This window comes from Ceratosolen solmsi, unplaced genomic scaffold (assembly GCF_000503995.2).
Source record: "Ceratosolen solmsi marchali unplaced genomic scaffold, CerSol_1.0 scaffold48, whole genome shotgun sequence".
NCBI lineage: Eukaryota > Metazoa > Arthropoda > Insecta > Hymenoptera > Agaonidae > Ceratosolen > Ceratosolen solmsi.
Window position 1 is genome coordinate 1170979 of NW_011948440.1, and position 22462 is coordinate 1193440.

The following is a 22462-nucleotide window of genomic DNA, read 5'->3' on the forward strand; positions in this document are numbered from 1 at the left end:
TTCCGAACTTTTAATACAACTAAATTATAAACTTAGTCAATAAAGGTTTCATATAGAAGAAGAAATAATTAGAAAGTGCAAAATTTAAATATAAATTGATCATTATCATTTCACGTTATTGATCATTTTACTTATATTTAAGCCGGTTTCATTGTCTCCATAAAAGCTTTCGAGAAGTTTTCATATTCGCAATGTGATTACAACAAAATCTTTTTACTGCTTGACATTATGGATAATACAATGGTTTATTAACAGTTATTTTTGAAGAGGTAATCGAGGCTCCATTTGGCAATTATACTTTTCATGTCTTTCGGTACGAGGATAGCGCATGATAGACGTATCTATGACAACTGCAGTCATAATAAATCGTTTATTACGTTTCTAGTCACGTGTTCACCGACGCAGTGCATCTTGTTACGCGGTTTTACAATTCAATATAGAATTTCATTCATTTTTTTCTAGCCGATAATAGTTTCTTAAAAATTATTTTACGAATCATTATATGTATTTGCATATAAATTCTATGATAATTACATAATTTATCGTAAACATTAAGTATTAAAAGTATTAGTATTAAGGTCATCAAATAATGTCATAAGTGCATATTAGCAATGAACGTGCAAGGTTAAAGATACAAGAAAAAAAAATTTACAGATTAATTTAATGATATCATAAGTCATCCTTGCACTATGATTAAATTTGTTTAATATTAAAAATTAATCTTTTCTTTTTCTTATTTAACAGATTATAATTTAAGATAATGAATGATTAATTGGATTATAAAATAAAATTACAAATTTAAACAAAAAAAAAACAAGATACTAAAGAGAAAAACTAAAAGCTTCGTTAGAAATAATTATAAATAAATCTAATAATATGTGTAATAAAACTATTTATTAACAACCTTATTTTAACAATTTGAAATGTGTTAAAATGGAATAATTGAGTTTCTCATTAAATATAGATAATTCGTAAACAATTTAATTTTTCATTGATAAGTACAGTCTGCGATATAAAACAATTGCTTAAAAGTATAATCAGATTGATGTGATAACGTAAGAAAGATGACTAATGGCGTAAATTTCAATTTACAAATAACATTTCGAGTATAAGCTTCGATTCTCTTTACATTTGAGATAAAATAATGTCAATCATTTAGTTACTGCTTCGTTATCAGCTATACAATTATCTAAATTCCTGAATATAAAAAAGGTAAGGAAAACTTGAAATAGAAATAAAATAAATCACTTTCAATAGTCATACAATTTTTGCAATTTACCGTTTTAAAAAACAATTTGCTTAAAGTAAGGAAATATTCATTAGTTTGTATACAAGTAGACTTACAAAAAGGCAATTACTCCTGGAATCATAAGGCCTCCGCCGACGAGAAAGAACGTCCCAGGAAAGTTATTGACGGTCGCACCGTAAATGGAGCTGTACATGGGTCCATAAACTAAAGGAACAATAGCTTCGCATACTCCAAACAGCGAATTCACCTTACCTGAAATCGTAATTTCTTTACGAGATTTTTAAGTCGACGATCTAATTGCGTCTATGCCAAAAAACTATGGAGCTTTATGCAAGCAAGTAAATACGTTCATATATCAGTCGACTCAGTAGAAATAATCGTTGCTGGTAAGACGCCGCAATAATCATCGGAAACACCAATTAGTGTTCTTATGCACTTTAGTTCTTTAAAATCATTGAAATTATATCTTTTGGATTACTTATTTCTTCTTTTTTTTTTTTTTTTTTGAACTTTTTAAATTATGTATTATACATTTCATTAAACTTAAATCCTTTAACATTTAAATTTTACTGTGCAAGAAATAAGTAGGAACTCCAACTTTTATACGCATATACACATGTACGTTAAATAAATTTAAAAAACATTATACATGTGAAAAGTACACATAGAATACAATATAATAATTACAACGATATTTTATTGCGACGAAATTTAAAAAATAACTATTCTATATTATCTATTCTATTATATAATATTTATTTTTATCGTGATTTATTATTTTTTAAGAAAAATTTTAATTTCCGTTTCAAATATTTCATGAAATTATCGTAATGGTTCCTTAATAAAAATGACTATAAATATCAATGACTGGGAACCTCATTTTTATACTAAACTCACATAACAACGCGGAACGTAGTAAAGTGTAATTATCACAACAACAACAAAATTATTCCCGAACATAAAAATTTTAAAAAGATGCAGTTCACTGGTGTATCGCGTTGACAGATCGCCTACCTAATTATACAATTATTCTGATAATAAATTTCATAACACACGAAGAAGTGCTAATGGCTTTTAAAATCACTTTAAATTCATTATCAATAAATTTATACCTTAATATTTTAAAAATATTCATACTCTTAAGACAAGAAAATATTTAATTGCACTCCTACAATCTCATTAAAGTTTCCTGTAATTTTCATTTACTTTTCATTATAATTACAATAATTATAATAATGTTTTATTGTTCTATAATAGTATGTAATTTTGTCGAATCTTATTTTACCTCAAATTAAATCACTGATACAACGTTAAAGTTAAATGCATTGCTTGAAGAAAAATTAAAGGAAAATTACTGCATAAGTATTCAAAGAAAGTTAATCATATTTCTAAATTATTATAATCAATAGTTTATTACGCGCTTTCCTTATGCATACTAAAATATGAAAGTAAGAAGATCAATAAAATTATTTGTATGAAAGGAGTTTTTAAAATTCGTTTTCAAATAATACAATAGTGACGAAATGCAACGGAAAATGAATGGAGTAAAGCTTGATGAAGCATCGCATAAATCAGTCGCGGCTATTCTAATTGAGCTGTCCGATCTTCAAAAAGCATTTATATACAGCTTAGAAAAAAAAAGAGAAAAACAATGAATTAAAGAAAAAAAGGGAAAAAGAAAGGAAGAAAAAGTTAAAAGCACCAAAGTGATTTTTAAACCATTTAGAAAGCATGTTTAGGCAATCTGTTAGCCAAAGTAAGGAACGTGTGTTTCTTTCATACATTCCCCACCGAAAGCGAATCATACTCGTGCAATTGTCACAATCGGTTGCGACAATAATCAAAAAGCACAGCTTCGCAAGCTCGGACTCCCACTTCCATAACAACGACGCACTTCCGGCCGGCTGGAAGTTCCAGTCGCGTCTATTTCGAGATCAGCTGGTCGAGGGAGTTAAGTCGCGCGCGCGAGGATAACTGATTCTTCTTGCGGCGTAAATATTCGAGGCTGCGGCCTCGCGCGCTCAAGCGCGCGGATTATCGCATAAGCGAGACGGAGAAACGCGCAAAAGGCTCTCCTCGCCCACTTACCCAGCTCGTCGGGAGGAACCAGCTTCGAGGTTATCGAGCGCATCACTATGAACGACGTGCCGTTTATGATCTCGACCAGCGGCGCTGGAACACAAAGAGATAATGCATTTAGTATAAACACTTTTCCAACTGCTTTTCTTTTTATTCTATTCATTGGCATTTCCTTCTATATAATGTGGAAAAGACTTTTGTCTCTTTGGCATCTTTTTAATCATATCATTCGGAGACAATCAGCCTCGATAACATATTCATAGTATTTTATTGTTACTGTTTATAATAAGTTAATAATCATTTTTTAGAATTTTTAACTACGTGTAGAAAAAAATTTGAAGAATAAACATCATGTGATTCAGTGTTTGTTTTTCTAAAAAAAAGGGAAATTGTAATTAATCAGCTTCGGCATCTTTATGGCTATGTAATATTAAATAAAAAAAATTATAATACTCTATAAATGTAAGAAGATATTATGTAATTTAGTTAATTTAATATCAAAGTGTAAAGAAAATAGAAATTCTTGGTGCTGTCTTATAACGGCTAAGAAATAAGTTTGAATCGAAGTAGATAATAACAATATCAGGTCAGACATCTATTTATTAAACGTTTCAATTATAATTACCCTAATATCTTTAATTAAATTATTTTAATTTTTATAGAAATTGTGAATTTATCTTTTACTCCATTCTCCGATTATGATCAATTATAATTTATAACAATAAACTATAAAAATATGTAGATAAATACAAAAGCCTTACTTTTAAGTAACATTTAATATAAAATGTTACGATAAATTAGAATCTTATAAGTAAATGTTAATTATACGAGTAAAATATAAAATAAAATTAAGTTTTTTTTTGTCAAACATGTGATATTTAGAATATCGAATTCATTTCTATTCCGGATTAACTAAACTCTGATAAAATAAAACATTCTTTTAAAGAAATAAAAAATATACTATAACACATTAACAAATCATAGACTTTGTTACGATATTAAGCTATAAATGAGTATTTTAAAGCTAATTATATTTATTCATGGAAAAAAAAGTGAATGAGTAGATAATGAAAATTGTGGAAGACTGTAGGTTCATAGTTAAAGGAATGAAGATTTATTATTTATTAATTTCTTTTTTAAAATCGTAAGTAGATAATGAAAATTGTGGAAGACTGTAGGTTCATAGTTAAAAATCTTTTAGATACGAAATACTCCTTAAATTGTAAAAATATTTAAATTACAAAAGAACAAGAAAATAAATTTGTATAGAATATATAAAAATATATAAGAATATATTTTATAAGAAATATACATAGTAATTTTTTTATTTATTATTTATTATTTTTCTGATTAATTAGTAAAATAATTCTTTTGAGATAAAGACTGAATTGAAGTCGGCATAAATTTTAACTTAATACGATTCGTTTATAATTTATTTTAATAATAATAGTAATCATTCTAATAGAATCGTTAAATTAACAGGAATTTTTATTAGTTCAAATTGTTTATTGAAATATGATTTATTAATGAACAATCAATCTCAAGCAGTGAACAGTCGATAATGTTGACATATTAAAAAAAAAAAAGATCATAATAAACTAATAGTACATGCTAACCTTATGATAAAATCTGGCTATTTTTTTTTTTCATTCATAATTTCATAACTTATCGAACGTCTTCGTGAATATGCAAATAATAATCCTGTTACCACAAAGTTTGAAATGTCTTTTATAAATTCAAAGAAAACATTGGAGAATTATCTGAAGCCCATTTATAATTAACGTATTCGACGTATATAATTGACGTCGTAAACTCGTTGCAAACTCAAATTGTAAACAAAACTCTTATGCTAAAAGTTTGTCTCATTTTAAAGTAAGATATTCCAAATAATTTAGAATTGTAAGGATCTCTTGACTCACCTATATAAATCATCCAGTCCGTCGTAGAGAAAGCATAAACGAAGCTTGCAAGTATCTTACTCACGCAGCTTAGAACACCAAGAAGTGCATCGTCCATCTTCAAAAAATGACTGAAGACTCCCACAGCAAACAAAGTACCTGAGGAATTTTTCCTTGAAATCAGATTCTTTAATAATTTACATGCCAATATACTTTAATTAGCTATTTGCAACTTTTATCATTCGATAACTATTATTTTACAGGCATTATTACTCAATGTCAGAAAATCATAGTATAACTGATTTATTTACGCTAATTAATAACTCGGATCATAAATTTACTCAGGACGTACATATTATGAATTATTATGGACATTATAAATAAGAGCCGTGGTTGATCATTTAGTTGTAATAGTATGAGAAAATGTCATTCCGTACAACTTATCAAATATACAAGTATATTGACTTTATATAAGATTTATCTAATCGGAAGATGGCTGTAAATAGTTTTAGGAACTTGTAACGTAAATTAAACGTATTAATAAAAAATCGTAAAATCAAGCGGAAAATAATTTGATCATAAATTTTGTAAGTTAAAGGTTTTTTTTTATTTTACAACTGATTAATTGAGTCATAGATTTTGAATTGTTATTATTTGGAAAGAGTATTATTTTGAATACTTTTCTGATTTAATAGAGCCTGAGATATCGATAAATTAATCGAATTTGTTTGGTCTGTTTTGGTCAATGATTTTAGAAATCTTCGCAAATAAAATATGTAATAACCTTCTGTTTTTCCATAGTAGCATACGATGAATTACATAATAACAAAAACAAACTATAATTTAAGAGTATTTAATTCATTTTAACGGCAACTCCTTACATTTATATTAAATAATAATAAATATTGCATTTAAATCGTAGTAAGTATATATGTGCTTTTATGATACTCACCTATGAGATTAATCACCATACTATAAGTGGAAAAGAAACTAAATTGGACCTCGTTCCAATTGAAACGATATCTCGTAAAAAGATACATTACTGCCATTTCTCCTACAAAATGCAAACAAAATTTTCATTAATTACATCAAAAGTATGGATCAATCTTATTAAATTTTATTCAAATAAATCAAAATTTTTCGATTGTACACATATAGCTGAAGCTATAATGAAGGGAATTTTCGTGAAACTTGTCGCAACAGTGTATTATATTATTCGATAAATGCATATATTTTTAAGGTTTTTTGAATTAACAAAGTACTTTACCTATTTTATAAAATTCATATTGATTTTCAAGCCTTCTTGACTTTTTAATGTTCAAGTATTATTTTTCATAAAAGTTGCAGTAATTGAAATAAAGCATAAATCATCATAATTTACCCCCCCCCCCCGCCCCGATAAATCAAGTAAATCAGTAAACAAAAATTAGAATTACTAGAATAGGTATATTTTATATATAACCTACTACAATGATATGTAATCACCAAACTACAAATGTTAAATATTATTTTCTTTGTGGTTGTCAAAGTAGAGTAATATTTATATCACTGCATGATAATAATTTATATGTGGACTGCTTGTAGAAAATATATTATTAAGACCAGTCAGTTTACTTTATTGCTATTAGAATGCTATTCATAATCATTTATTGATCGCCTCGTTCGTATTAAATAATTCTAATTTCATTCATAACTACACCTATACTTTGTTGAATATTCTTGTATTTTGTAATAAATAGTTAATATTCATTTTCAAATATAAAGATATAGTAGATAATAATCTCTGAATGTGTTGTTAATTAAGTAAATAGTTTAGAGTATTTATTAACAATTGTTGTAAATATATTAAACATCTAAAATTAGTTAAAAAGTAATAAAATCTTTTAAGCTTTGAATTTCCACAAAGTAAAAATCACTTACATTTTTAATCCTTTTCTTTATTTATCCATCCTAAAGTTATAATATATAAAATCCAAGAGACTTAAATAAGCGGTAAATGCTTTTACGAAATTCTAACTAAAAAATAAAAATGCTAATATTTATATTTTTTATGAAAAACAAAATTATCTATCAATTATTATTTATCATTATTTATAATTAAACATACAAATTTTATATATTTCTATTTAGGAATATACATTCTTTTGAATACAAAAACATAAAAGTTATTCTGATCTCATTCAATAAAAAAAATCTCATATATATATATATATATATATACATACAAATTAAAGCATCTAATTTAATTGATTTTAAGTAAGTATTTTAAGCAATGCTAAAATCAAAGACACCAGCATGTATAAAAAAAGTAAGTACTGCTATTCTTTAGTATTAGCAAATACTCAAATTAAAAGAAAAATCAAACAAATGAGTTCCTCCCAATGACAACTTACGGTTTCGGTAATTCAGAAATTTAATGAATATATATATATATATATATATATATATATATATATGTCTATTGGAGATTTTTTCATATTGCTGAAATATAAATTTCATTTAAATAAATAGTTTAAATAAATTTTAGTAAATGAAATGTAAATATTCACCGATACAGATTGCTACGTTCCTTTAAAATATTAATATCCCATATAAATAATGCACAATGAACAATCGTATAAACTAATATCTGTCTAATATTCTACAGATCTGTGTTATGAAATCATAATAAAGTTACTATCGAAATTATAATTGTTAAAATCATAATGTCTCTAAATAAATAAAATATTATGAAAATTATATTGAAAAATATTCAAAATATGATTAAATATTATAGAGTCGTTATGATCGATATTTTTGAATAATTCAACTTATATAGTATTCATTACATTTAATTGCTTTTCATTCAAAACTTTCACGTGCCATACTATAATATTAAAATAATTCCCTTAAAAGTAAGTAAAGCCATTAACGATTCAAATAGAGAACTACAATACGACCCACGTACTCCTCCTGTAATCTATTCGAAAATCGTGCACTGCAGAAGCCGGAAATCATTTCTCAAGCATTGAAGCAATTCATTTCTTTTTTTTTCCAATTTTTTCGAATCATGTCGTTTTATTTATGCGCCAATCTTACGTAAAAATGAAATTGATGCTCATTGCACAACAGAGAAGGTTAATTATAAGTTCTATGTTAGTGCACTTCCGCCATGCAATGCCGATACTATCTATCACAATTATTATGTTTATTTTCATTAATTATTATATTTTGTTATAAACAAGAAATTTCTATATATATATATATATATATATATATATATATATGTATGTATGTATGTATGTATGTATGTATGTATGTATGTATGTATGTATGTATGTATGTATGTATGTATGTATGTATGTATGTATAATGATATATTCGACAAATTTTAGCACGTCACTTTGAAAATCTACAATCCCATTATCGTAATGGATAAGAAAAATAAATACAAATTCGTCACAAGTATTTGAAAAATATTATATAATTATACAACTTGCTGCATTAATATGTAGTAATATTAATATTCTTATTGTTAAATGGTATTATATTGTTTTGAGTTCTTTGATCTAAAAAAAATTTAATCTGAAATTTTTTTGTATACTTTCTGGTAAATTTTAATAAGTGCTATTTTTACTAAAAACTTTGTCAATTACAATTTTATCGCAATTGTCTGAAAGAAATTGAACATTATAATATTATATTTGCTTGGTTTGCACAATTTTCATAGAATAGTGATTGATTAAATATTAAATACCAGAGAAAATGTTAGAATTTTATTTTCATATTAAATAACCAATCGATTTGAGAAAATTTATTTTGAAGATGAAGTTTTTTAAAATAAAGACGTGTTCAAAACTTTTGCTTTCGCTGAAAACCCGTCGAAAATATATAATTTAAATATTTCCCTAATTATCTCTCTATACATTGAAATGCATGATATGCACGGGTACAAACGTTTACGCGTTCATGTGTCAGATCATTGGGATCGCGTGTCGTTGTCACTTAAGGACTTCCGGTATTTAAAATTGCTCTTAAATGAGACTTCTTTTACGGTTATTAATTTCCTACCTAGAGATACATGGATAAAACAGCTTTCTTTATCCTCACGACTCTTCTCACCTCAAGATTGACTTTTAGTATTATAAACTAGAAATTTCCATATGAGACTGTAATAACATTGATATTTCACAAATTATCATGGCTGATATACAAAATTTCGATCTATTCATGATACTCGTGCTCAATTATACAATTTGTTCATACAATTATTGAAAAAAGCATATTCAGTCGTACAAACTATTCAATATTGGGGAAAAAAAAAACCTATTTAATAGACAACAAGGCTACAATAAAATAATTGTGGAAGATTCATTATCATATTTTATAGATTTCTTTATACATAAAGCATATTCACGATATTTCTTAGTAAAATGAGTCATAAAGCCATTTTTTAAATTAAAAAAATAAGGAAGATGTTATTTGGAAATAGTATAATAACTCTATGTTTGTCTATTTAAAAAATTAACAAGTTCGCCGTTTCAATATGTACAAAGAGCGAAATGCTAACATTGTTATGTATGCGCATTCTTAAAGACTAATTATTCTGTAAAGGAAATTCCAAACTTTTGAATGTACCATAATTGATAAATGATCAATATCATTACTTGTACTTTATTATTCGTATTATTCTTTGTATGTATTAATTAACATTAATAAACTAAATTTTGTTTATAAGTTATATTAATAAATGAATTATAGACTATTGCCATTATAATTGTATATATTTTTAAGATGTATAAAAAAAGTTAATTAAAAGGTAAATATTAAATTAACTTAATTTGGTTAAAAAAAAAAAGGTAAATAAAATGGTTCAAATAATTAAGAAATAACATTTTTAGTTGAATAATTAATTTTCGTATACTTTTTTTTTAATAATCACAATTATCCGAATAAATGATAAACTTAAGACTCTTTGAAAATATATTTTTTCAAGCGCATCAAACTGTGTAATATATTTATATGACATATGCATAAATGGATAAATAAACATTATAATTTTGATAATTGAATGTATGTATACTTAATTTTTTTTATTATTAATTTTATATTTTCTATTATTATTATTACTTTTTTGATATTTCCATCAATATCCTTTTGACATTTTTAAAATAAAATCAACAATGTTTTCTTTTAAAGGATGAAAATAAAAGTTCAATAGTTTATTGATTTTATAATGATATGCATTTAAGGAGTACGAGATAAGTTAAATAATACGTAATATAGTATAAAGTATTGTTCACGATGCTTCTACATCCAAAATTAATACATATTTTTAATTTTTTTCTTATGCGCCAGTGTTATTTATGGACAATATTTTATCGTTTCACTAGTTATCTCACTTTATGAAATTATTAGACAGAAAATTAGGCATAGTTCTTTTGGTATTTAATAGAAAATTTTCTATAGATATCATTTCAATGAAATTTTCAATTTATTTGTAATATAATGAATTAGACATGCTTTAGTTGTTCTTTCAATATTTTCGATAATTATTATAAAAATTTGCTTTAAACTGTTCTTCATTATAATACTTATAAAATCTAATATCTACATATTTTGGACTCCATAACATTTTTATACTATTATAAATATAAATTTACATTCTGCATTCATTTGATACAATTATTTATGAAGAATTTACAGAGGATGAAAGGGTGAGAGAGGAGAGAGAGAGAGAGAGAGAGAGAAGATGTACTACAATGCTGAAGTGAACGAATTGCTTATTACATTATAAAAGTATATTTCTTACATTTGTAGATGCATCACAGATACTTGTTTAACGTGTATAACTTAAATAACGGTAAAAACTAGAATTGCTATTTAAAATTGCTTTACAAAGTATAATACTATATATGGACGATTTTCTTCAATCTAAAATTAGTCATACAAAAGGAAATACTGCATCCTTTGTTTTTGTAAAAAGACTTTTTGAAGAAAAAAGAAGAATAAAATATTTTTCATGAGACTGCAGACATGAATTCAAAGACTCCAGGGTTGTGATTACAGCATCTGTGCCTCCAGACTTACACCGAATACACGCGCGCGCGCACACACACGCATTTATATATATATATATATATATATATATATAACTAAATATATATAAATGCATGCGCGTATGTATGTATGTGTGTTTCTATACATGGACATACATGAATACGTGCGCCTATAATGTATAGGGGTATGCATGAGCGAGCGCATGTGTAAGCGCAGGCAGGTAGCCATATTCGTGACGCGGTCGCATTATCGTGATTGTCCGTCGAGACGCTTTGAATGGAAAAAGAAACCAAAGGGAACGTCAAAAGAAGGAGAAGAAGCGGAAATGGGCAAAATCAATCGCGCGGCCCCTTTCCATGGAACGGCGCCGGGACAAGAGACTTGGCACAACCCGCCGGGAGGTTAAAGATCCGCATCGCACCGCGTTACATCATTTCGCTGCGCGGCGCGGCCTTAAGGTCGTTATAGCGGAATCGCGTATCTATAATGCACGTGCGCAACGTAGAAAGTTGATGCTCACTGAGCGATTTGGCGCACGCACTCACTTTTTTGCCTCCCCGGCCGTCTTCTTGGTGCTCCTAACGGGGTGCTGATTCCCGTCAGACGCACTTATTCGCATCCATCGGCAGCGTCCCACTCCTACTCTGCGCTCTCATAATCCCAATGGGGTCGCCTCCTTTCCTCGAGGACACTTTGAAGGTTATACGGAAGATGCCCGCCCCGTGGGTAACGCACTCCTCGTCCGATGAATGCTGCGCGCGTGCGATTGCTGCTTAACGAAGAAGTCTCGGACTAACTGAATCTATGCTCATTTTTATTGTTTCCACTCGATGAATCGTACGCGATGAACGGAGACAGATTGGCGATTAGCGGCTGCCAGTCGCCGATTGTCCTTATTCAATATAAACTTTTCATTTCGAAATATATCGAAACTTTATTATCCGGCACCTTACGCAACTTATCGAAGTTATCAGAACTTCCTCCTTGTTCAGGCACTTTCGGCATTGAATGGGAATAAATTCAAAGAATATATTTATTTTTTTAAAGACGAAAAAGAAGACGAAAAAAGGAAGCGCTACGTCTGTAATTACTGCTAATACAAATTCTGAAAAATACATTATATCATTAAATAAATAGATTTACATGCGTACGTGCACAATCGCATACCACCTCGTGCGCGCGCGTGTGCGCAGAAAAGACAGTGAGTAAGCATAAATGTTCGTACATCAGTAAAAGATGCTTATAAAGCCGAATAATTTGATTTGTTCCGTGTATTATGAAAGGAAAGGTGTCCATTACGTCTTATTGGAACTTTATTCTCGATTAGGAAATTTACAATTCGCCTAATAAATAACTTAATACTATTGCTTTAAAAATTGTAAATAATGGCCACGGAAAGCGTTCACTAAGCCGTCGATTTCAAGGAATTAAACCTAACAGGTTTAATTTACAACGTCTAAAGTATTCATTGGCTATTAAAATAAGAATAGTCGTGTGTGTTTTACATAAAAATGCATTATCTACGCCGTTGATTGTAAAGTTGATGTAAACAAAAACAGTTCAACTTAAAATAAAGTTTAAATATATTAATTTTATAAAAGGAACAGATTTGTAGATCGATTTGCATAATAAATTAAGGATATCGAGTCGGTCGAATACGTTTGAATTACTTGAATTAGAAGTACGACTTCATTAAATAAATAGCAAATTTAATATGGATAATCCTTATATATTTGTATTGACGAAAAATTTCGGTAACGTTTATTTAGAAAACTTTCGTTAAAACGTTTCGATTATCTCACTAATTAAATGATTTTAAGAAAAAAATTGAACGATAGTTAAATAACACATATATGTAATTATATATATATATATATTAAGTGGAAGTGCAGTGACTTTGTTTGTAAATCATTGAAAATTATATTATTTAATATGAGAGTGATTACTAAAGATATTATTTATTATAAATTAATAATTTAGATTCACAATTATCATTTAACGCTCGATTGTTTAATGTGTATAATAAATAAGACGTGATTTGATGTTGATGCTCTTATGCTCGTGCAATTCATCAATTTCTATGACAATACGATTCGCGTATCTACGTTTGTTGCACGTGCGAGCTAACCTGAATAGACAGTCGCGTAATTCGCCAAAATTCTGTAATTGTAAAGAACAATTGCAGCTTTGCCAGTTGCAATTTTCTAACTTACGCAACTACAAAACTCAAACGTACATTTCTATAGTGATATATTGTTAAAATAACAATAGTAACGGTTTACGTTAGAATTGTGCTTACGATCGTAGAAATACTTTATCGCAATATTGCAGCGTAACGGACTACAAGGCTTCTTCTACCATTATATTATATATCTCTCCTGGCATTATCATTCAAATTACTTCGATACATAATATCATAGTAGAAAAATGATTATAATAATAAAATGAATCAATATTATCGATATGAATTTTGACGATTGATTAGAGACGAATTATTCGTTGCCGTTGCCGACTCTTTTAAAATTATTTCGTATTTTCTTCATACAATTTGTCATATTCTAGAATTTTATAACTTTGCCGAACGGCTGTTTACTTTACAGTAAGTACCAATATCTTTAAAGTCTTTTATATGATTCCTTAAATAAATCGAACTTATTTTTAAGTTAGATAATTCGTTCGTTTTTGCTCTTAATCGTTTTTTCCATTTCATTGGACATTTTAATTATTGTATATTAACTACATCAAATGACATTTATCTCTAGATTTCATAGATATATGTATGAACAATATATTATATAGTAAATTTTAATGGAACTTAATAAAATGTTTATTGAAACACAATAATAGATTAAATACATTAAAAATCCATTTATTATAAAATGAATAAATCAAACAAGACTGTAATATTGACAATTCAAGGTCTTATTTCATTTATCAAATGTTTTTGAGAATTTCAACGAAATGATCTGGAGAAAAATTTAAATACAACAGAATAGTCGTAGCTATGTCGTATGAATTGTAAAAAAATAATATTAATAATTAGATTTTAATTAATAATTTAAGCGATGGTCAAACATTTCTTAACTTGAATTTACTTTACTATCTAAGTCATGGCAGAGGTAAATTGAATTATTCTCTAAAGATTGCTTCAACCATATAATAAAAAGAACTTGTATTTCTTACAACATAACTTTTAGTCAGTTGATTTTACAACTAATTTATAATTACTTAATTTTACACACAGATACACATATATCCGCAGAGTAAATACGAATATTTTATCGGAATCGAGAATTCAACGGGAATAATTATACATTATAATTTTCAATAAAATGTGTAAAAAAATTTATTCTCCACTGAGCTATTTTTAAAAGATATTTACACACACACACACATACACACACACACACACACACACACACACATATATATATATATATATATTTATTTATTTATTTATTAAATTTCACGACGTTTCAGTATATATTATTTAATGTTTTCTGTTCTTCTATTAATGATCCGTTAGACTTATTTCTGAAAATGTTGCTAAATTCGCTAATTTAAAAATTTTTTTAAAAATAATATCTTTTATTATTCATCAAATTTACCAAATAATAATAATGTATGTTTTATAGTTATTTTACATCGTAATGAATTTATATTAGCCATGTCTAGTGAAGTTTGGTAGTGACCTCATTTCTTTCACTTTCAAATTAATCGACCTATGATTCATTGCATAAAATTATGAATAATTTTACTAATTTTGTTGGAATTCACGTTCTATCCTTAAACGATACTTTATAGAAATAAATATAATTTAGCTCTTCAAATTTATCCAAAAAAATAAAAATATTCCATATATTGGTAATCGAGATGTAATGTTAGTGAAACGATGTTTATATAATTTAAAAATACAGTTTAAAAATACTATTTTATAATTTAAATTACAAATTACTTTTGTCTCTCGTCTTATTATGTCCTCTAAATAAACATTTGTCTTCTTGTATTTTAGAAATTTGTCGTTTTTGCCACGTCGTATGGTATTCCAACATCAAAGCACATCCGCAGTTTAATGAAAATCATCTGACAAACCCAACTAATCTTAATGCACAAATTTAATTCGATTCAGCCGAACTACGTGATGATACAGACATGAATTATTTCATAATCGCATAATTATTAGATAGCCATGATTGATTTATTATATACCATAATCTTAAAAGTCATCGTTTCAGATGCGCTGCAAGCACTTTTACTCAAAATTCAGAACTGCATTTTTGCGTTATTTAAACTTGTTTTATGACGTCGCTTAACGGTTTGTGAACTTTTTTAGTGCTTATGTAATTTAGAATTCATGATTTTTCGAAGAAACTGACCTTAATAAAATATGTCGAGTAAAAAAGAATATGGCATGAGTACGTGGACCAAAATATTAACGACGTGCCGAAAGACACAAAGTTTTTCAAGTTTGCCCAATCTATAGTATATTACTTAATCATGAATATAGGAAATATAAAAATAAAATTCGTCGAATAATAATCTCTCTAAATAATTGCAATCTTACGCAAATATTATTTTTGAAAATTAATTTGTAGAAAAGATAAATGGTAAAAAGAAGAAGGGGTGAGAAAAAAATGCGTTTCCCATCGATGCGCATGGAGTATTAATTGTCAATTAAAGGCTCGAGACGCACATATGAGGAACAATGAAGAAATAAGGCTTTTCGTTAAAAAATCGAATTGAGATTTTGAACGGTGTCATCCGGTCGATAAGACGCTATTGAAAAATTTATAAAAATGACATATCGTTTATGAATTTTTCGTGAAGCACAATTTTTCACAGGATTACGGTTGTGGCTACGGTTCCGCAAACCGGTTTGTCCGGTCGTCCGGTCCTCCTCCCCGGTCGAAATACGGCCGGGCCACACCGAGAAATCGCTTGATTTTTCTTTTTTTGGCGAAAAGATAGCCACCACGCGCGTGGCCAGTCTTTTATCAAGATACATTGTTCGTGCGTTAATCAACGATAGATCGTTAGGTAAATGTGCGTAGAGTAGGGGAGGTAAGGCGCTCCTCTCGCGGCCCTATCTTTTAAGGATTTTGAATAAAGTTTCGCGGCATTTGATCGGTAAGCGCGTTGTTGATTTAATGCTCGCGAGAGACAGATGCTCGTCATGCTCAAAGAATCCACCGGTATATTTGAACAGCTGTTCTAACCTCAACTAACATTTATTAAATGCCGAATAAATTATCGCACATTGCGCATTGTAATGAAATTGAAATGATTCAAGAATACAATTAGCTTAGTTTCGGCATCGAGTATTTTGTTTCTATAAGCATAGAAAGGCACTAAATGTTCGCTAATCGCCAGCAAATATTTAACATAGTTTGCGACAAGAAAGTGTCGAAAGAAATTTTCACGGACATTTTAACAATGGCAAAGTAATCGCGGAATTCACAGATCATTAAATAATTCGAGAATGGAGAAATAATTTTATTATCCGGCCGTTGTAGGATTGGCACTGTAATTATTCGGACTAATTGGGCAATATGGCGCGTTAATGCTCCCAAGGAAAAGGATGGAAACTGTTTAAATGCTGAAATAACATACATTACATTCACAAATATATTGAGCAGTAGCCGTTGTTCGCGGATGAAATATCTTGGCTTCGGCGCAAGATATTAAAATATTCACTTTCAAATCAACTCATGAAATTTCAATTCGTAATTAATGTTTCATCGTTCAAGCTCTTTTTATTCAATTAACTCGACGAGCAATTTGTAAGATTTGCGGAGAAAGAAAATGCGAAGAAAAAAAAAGCCGCGCGGCTAAGCGTGCTGTATTAGTTATAAATAAAATCCGGAGTTAGCAAGTTGGACTGGCTCGTAGAAAGTAACATAGAAAAGAAGGTAAAATTACGCCGGTTTCGCTGGCGTTGGGCCGCAGCAGTCACGTGCGTTTCGCGTCGGTGCAGTTGATACGTAAGCGAGACAGAAGGAGAAATAAGTCAGATAGAACGAGATAGACCGATGAGGGGATGGGGTGGGGGGAGACGGTAGGTGGTAGGTGGTAGGTGGTAGGTGGTAGGTGATAGGTGGTAGGTGGTAGGTGGTAGGTGGTAGGTGGTAGGTGGGAAGGAGAAGGAGGAGGAGGTTGGTCTTGTGGAGCTATGAGGGACGATGAGGGGCGTTGAGGAGGAGGAGGTGGATGAGGAGGGGATCGGGAGCGAGAGATTGCGCGCGGAAGGAAGGGAGCAAGGAAAGAAGTCGGCGAGAGGGAGATAGAGGTAGCCAACGTCGAGGAGAAGAAAAAAGGGTTCAAGAGCAAGGACTGACACAGTTTCTCGGATAAAAACGCGTCTGTTTGGGCGGGCTCGTTCGTTGGGCCGTCGATTATTGAATTACGTCCTGCGCATCGTAGCATAGCAGCGGCCGGCGGTGGCACTGAAAAAGTCATTATTTACATTGACCCGTTTAAGCTCTCTTTTTTTCCTTCCTCCGCATTACCCTCGCGGCGCACGTGGCGCGGCTGCACTTCGCGTCCGCGTCCGTGGATGGAAAAGCCGAGGCGTAACTTTTTTTGACGCTCTTTTTTTTTCGTCGCTGAAGGGAAAGTATGTGGCCAGCTGATTGGCATTCGTTTGTGCATTGTTGCGCAATCGTTATTATCTTTGAATATTTCAATAGCGGGATCGCGCTCGCATCGATGGAACTTCTTTACCATTTCTGCATTCCCGAGGCTGGCATCCCGATGTCCGATGAATGGATTCGACAAGTTTCTTGCCATTTCGCTCCCAATGTTAGATTATTATGAATAGCACCGACTGTTCTTTTATCCCGTATCCTTCAACTATTCACGCGACAATTCATTCGAATTGCGCTTTCAACCGGTAATTTTTACCTCCAAATATATTCGATTCTTATTAACTTGTTAAGATGATAACTTGATAGCACTACTTTCGCGTCGAATTATTCGTATTATTAATTAGCTGCATTGAAACACTGTGAATACAATACCACGTGAATAAAGTTATATTTTTGTTTATTGTTTTTTTTTATTTTTTTTTTTGTTTTTATCTTATATGCCAAGATTGCTTAAGTTTCAAAATATATAAAATGTAATTTTCTGGTGAAGTAATGTATGTCAAATCGATTTTACCGACTATTTAATATTCAATCATTTAATTCTAACATACAATTTAATTGCATAAATTTTATAATCTCAATACTTGTCATTTCATCGATACATTAAAATTAGTTTTTAATAAATTTCTAAATATTTTTGCTATTCCATCGTATTATTTAAGGAATAATACTTATTCGTATTAACATTATATTTATATATATATATATATATATATATATATATATATATATATAACATTAGAGAAGTAGTAGGCACGTAACTATTTCAAGTTCATTTCCTAAACATTATTATCATTCTGTTCGGTAAACGAAGAAAGAGCGTAAATTATAGAGTTTCACAAAAAATAATTTAGATTTATAATACCTCTTGCGTAATAACCTACACTCTTTTGTTTTTTTTTTTTATAATATGTCAACAAGAGATACACGTGCGAGCCATTAATTTGAAATAATTTCATTTAACTATTATTTGATAAAGAGAACTTGTAAATTTATTAATTATCAACAATCAATGCTTATCGCACTACACTTATCCACGTATTTAAATCAATATATTATTATAGTAGTATTAACAATAACAATAATAATAATTGCCATCGTCGTCTTCGTCGTTGTCATTATCATCGTCATCATCGTCATCATCATTATCATCATCATCATCATCATCATCATCATCATCATCATCATCATCATCATCATCATCATCATCATCATCATCATCATCATCATCATCATCATCATCATCATCATCATCATCATCATCATCATCATCATCATCATCATCATCATCATCATCATCATCATCATCATCATCATCATCATCATCATCATCATCATCATCATCATCATCATCATCATCATCATCATCATCATCATCATCATCATCATCATCATCATCATCATCATCATCATCATCATCATCATCATCATCATCATCATCATCATCATCATCATCATCATCATCATCATCATCATCATCATCATCATCATCATCATCATCATCATCATCATCATCATCATCATCATCATCATCATCATCATCATCATCATCATCATCATCATCATCATCATCATCATCATCATCATCATCATCATCATCATCATCATCATCATCATCATCATCATCATCATCATCATCATCATCATCATCATCATCATCATCATCATCATCATCATCATCATCATCATCATCATCATCATCATCATCATCATCATCATCATCGTGATAAAGAAATTAAAATTTATATTTGTAGATAATAAAGTAGATAATAAAAATGGTTATTGAAATATAAATTAATCAACGATATACTTTATTATGCCATTGAATTAATTTGCCTGCATGATTTGTAATTTTTTGTTTTTCAATAGCAGAGATATTCTTATTATGCAAAGATATTATTTCACCCGAGCAAACAATAGTTACAAAAAAAAAAGAAAAAAAAAGACGAAAACCCTGTGGATGTATTTCATGTAAATTACCACGTGTTTAATCTAGGAACATTGTTATTACCGTTATAAATTCCAATGTAAAGAGCGTCATGTGTGAATATTTAAATACGACTAAAATATAAATTTCATAAGAGTCTTACTTACAAGAGCTAAAGTCTTTTATACATTGTATTTACAATTTATGCTCGATGTATATACATATTATTACGCACTGCCGAATCATTTAATCAATTATCAAACGCCTATTATTATCATTCTTAATGATTTTCCATCGTGATCTGCTTTGAAATTTCATTCCACATCCGAATGATCTTTCGAATTTATGCGTTTTTCCAAATCGAACGCGAGCGGCTTCTCATCATTAAAAGTTCATTCAAAAATTACTTTTGCACACGGGGCCTGGCGCACAATTAGCTATTAACGAATAATTAATCGTGGGCCTACAATTCGTTAGCTCGATACTTGAAATACATTTGTAAAATTGTAAAATGGTATGTCCACGCAGGTGGGATTGCTTGGATGGAACGACACTCTAATTTAATAAGTCGTACGATTGTAATTAAGGTAAGTGTCAATTTCAAACTAAAACTCAAATTGGCCATATTTTCCTTTAGTATGGGTAGCTTTACAAAACTGAGATAGACTAGATCGAGTCGCTTTAACGCTCGCGTCGACATGTTCACCGACACCAATGCACATAGCAGCGATAGGCCATGATCATGGTGACGGAACTCACCGTGTCCCCCCTTGCCCTCCCGCCCACTACCACCGCCGCCACCATCATCACCACCACCAACGAATCAACAAATACATCATCCCACGATGTACTCACCGTACATTGGCCCAATGAGCACCATGACGATGAGCATAAGTACCATGACTCTCTTCCTCCGGTTCCTCGGGCCTCTCTTAAACGCCACCCTAAACGTCTCCTGCACGTGTCTTAAGGCAAAGAAGTCCGTGACACTCGCCCACCAAGTCATCTTCTTTAACTCGGAGGCTTGAGCCAGCTTGATGCTCTTCCTTAATTCCAGCGCCCGCGGCGCTTCCTTAATCACCAGCAGCCCATACATAAAACTAAACACGTAGCAGGCAGCGGCTATTCCGAATACCCCATAGAATCCCAATTTGATGTACAATACTCCGGATAACGCCATGCCAACTGGCACGCCGAGACTTAGAAACGAGTTGACCGCACCGACGCGTACGGTCCTCGACTCGACGCTCGTTATGTCGCCGATGTAGCTGAACGTGCCCATGATCATGGTGAACCAGCCACCGGTCAGAGCCGGCCACAGGGCCTCGAAGACGCCGGCAGCCTCCATCGGCAGCTCGTAGAACCAGTAGGTACACGCTATGAGGCTGATGCTCGTGAGGAACTCGCCGACGATGGGCAGCATCATGCAGGGCTTCCTCAGCCCGTTCCTGTCGCTCCAAGCGCCCATGAACACTATGAGAATCGATGGGAAGAAGCTTTGTAGGGCCGTCTTCCAGGTCTGCATGACCGCGACCAGTTGCTGAACGGCCGTTTCCTCGAGGGCGAGGCCACTGGTGTTGCGGGCGGCGAGAGCCGCGCAAATCGAGTCGGTGTAGCCGAGGTTCACCTTGCACGCCTTCTCGAGGTTGAGATTCTGAGTGGCGAGGGACGCGAGGACGCTGGGCATTATGTAGAAGGCGACCATGGGCTCGACGGTTATGTTCCTCAATACGTAGGAGCACTTTTGGCCGATCGTCATGGCTTTCCAGCTGATGGGGCCAGTGCCGCCGGGAGCCTTGCCCTCGACGTCGCAGCCTCCGCCGCCGCCGCCGCCGCCGCCGACGCAGCCGCCGCCGCCACCACCACCACCACCACCACCGCCACCACCACCACCACCGCCACCACCACCACCACCACCACGACCATTGGCGATGTTATTGTTATTGAACTTCATCTTAGCCTGAGCGGCGAGCTCGTCGGCGCGATGTTGGTAGCTGTCCTCCCCGGGCTTCTCCATGGACGGAGCCGGCGACTATCCCGCAGCCGTGAGGAGGCTCAGGACCTCGGGGCGTCACGGGATCCCAAGGGACGGTTTCAGTTGATCCTGGGCCGGAGTAGCGGCCTCATGGGCGCGCGCGCGCGCGTCTCGCACCGAGGAGCGGCGGTGGCAAATGAGCAGCTCGACTCAGGAAGGAAGGAACAGCCGACTGACTGACCGGCGAGCGCTCGAGCCGAGAGTGTCTGCGCTGCTCCGAGTGTGCACGCTTCTCTTTCTCCGCTTGTGCCGCTGGCTGGCAAGAGACGCGAGCCAACCAACCCCCCAACTCGCGCTACGCACGCAGCAGCAGCCAACGGAGTTGCAAGAGAGCGAGCGAGCGAGCGTACGAGCGAGCAAGCGAGCTAGCGAGAGACCGAGACGCCGAGAAGGAAGGAAGCAGCGAGCGAGTGAGTGAGTGAGCGAGCGAGCAAGCGAGCGAACGATCGAGAGACAGAGACAGAGACAGAGACAGAGAGAGACAGAGAGAGAGAGAGAGAGAGACAGAGTGAGAGAAAGAGACAGAGTGAGAGAGAGTGTGTGTGTGTGTGAGAGTGTGTGTGAGAGAGAGAGAGAGAGAGAATGAGTGTG

General features: G+C 31.9%; 1 protein-coding gene across 1 annotated transcript in view; it reads right to left on the reverse strand.

Moving 5' to 3' along the window:
- The window catches only part of LOC105365602 (solute carrier family 46 member 3), a 22589-nt gene extending 918 nt beyond the window's left edge, over window positions 1-21671 (reverse strand). The window contains exons 1-5 of the mRNA XM_011503814.1: window positions 20692-21671; window positions 6179-6280; window positions 5248-5385; window positions 3338-3421; window positions 1345-1501 (exon numbers count right to left, since the gene is read on the reverse strand). Coding sequence (XP_011502116.1) covers window positions 1345-1501; window positions 3338-3421; window positions 5248-5385; window positions 6179-6280; window positions 20692-21595 — 1385 coding nt within the window. The 5' untranslated portion in view covers window positions 21596-21671. The remainder of the gene's footprint in view (window positions 1-1344; window positions 1502-3337; window positions 3422-5247; window positions 5386-6178; window positions 6281-20691) is intronic.
- Between the last annotated feature and the right edge of the window lie 791 nt (window positions 21672-22462).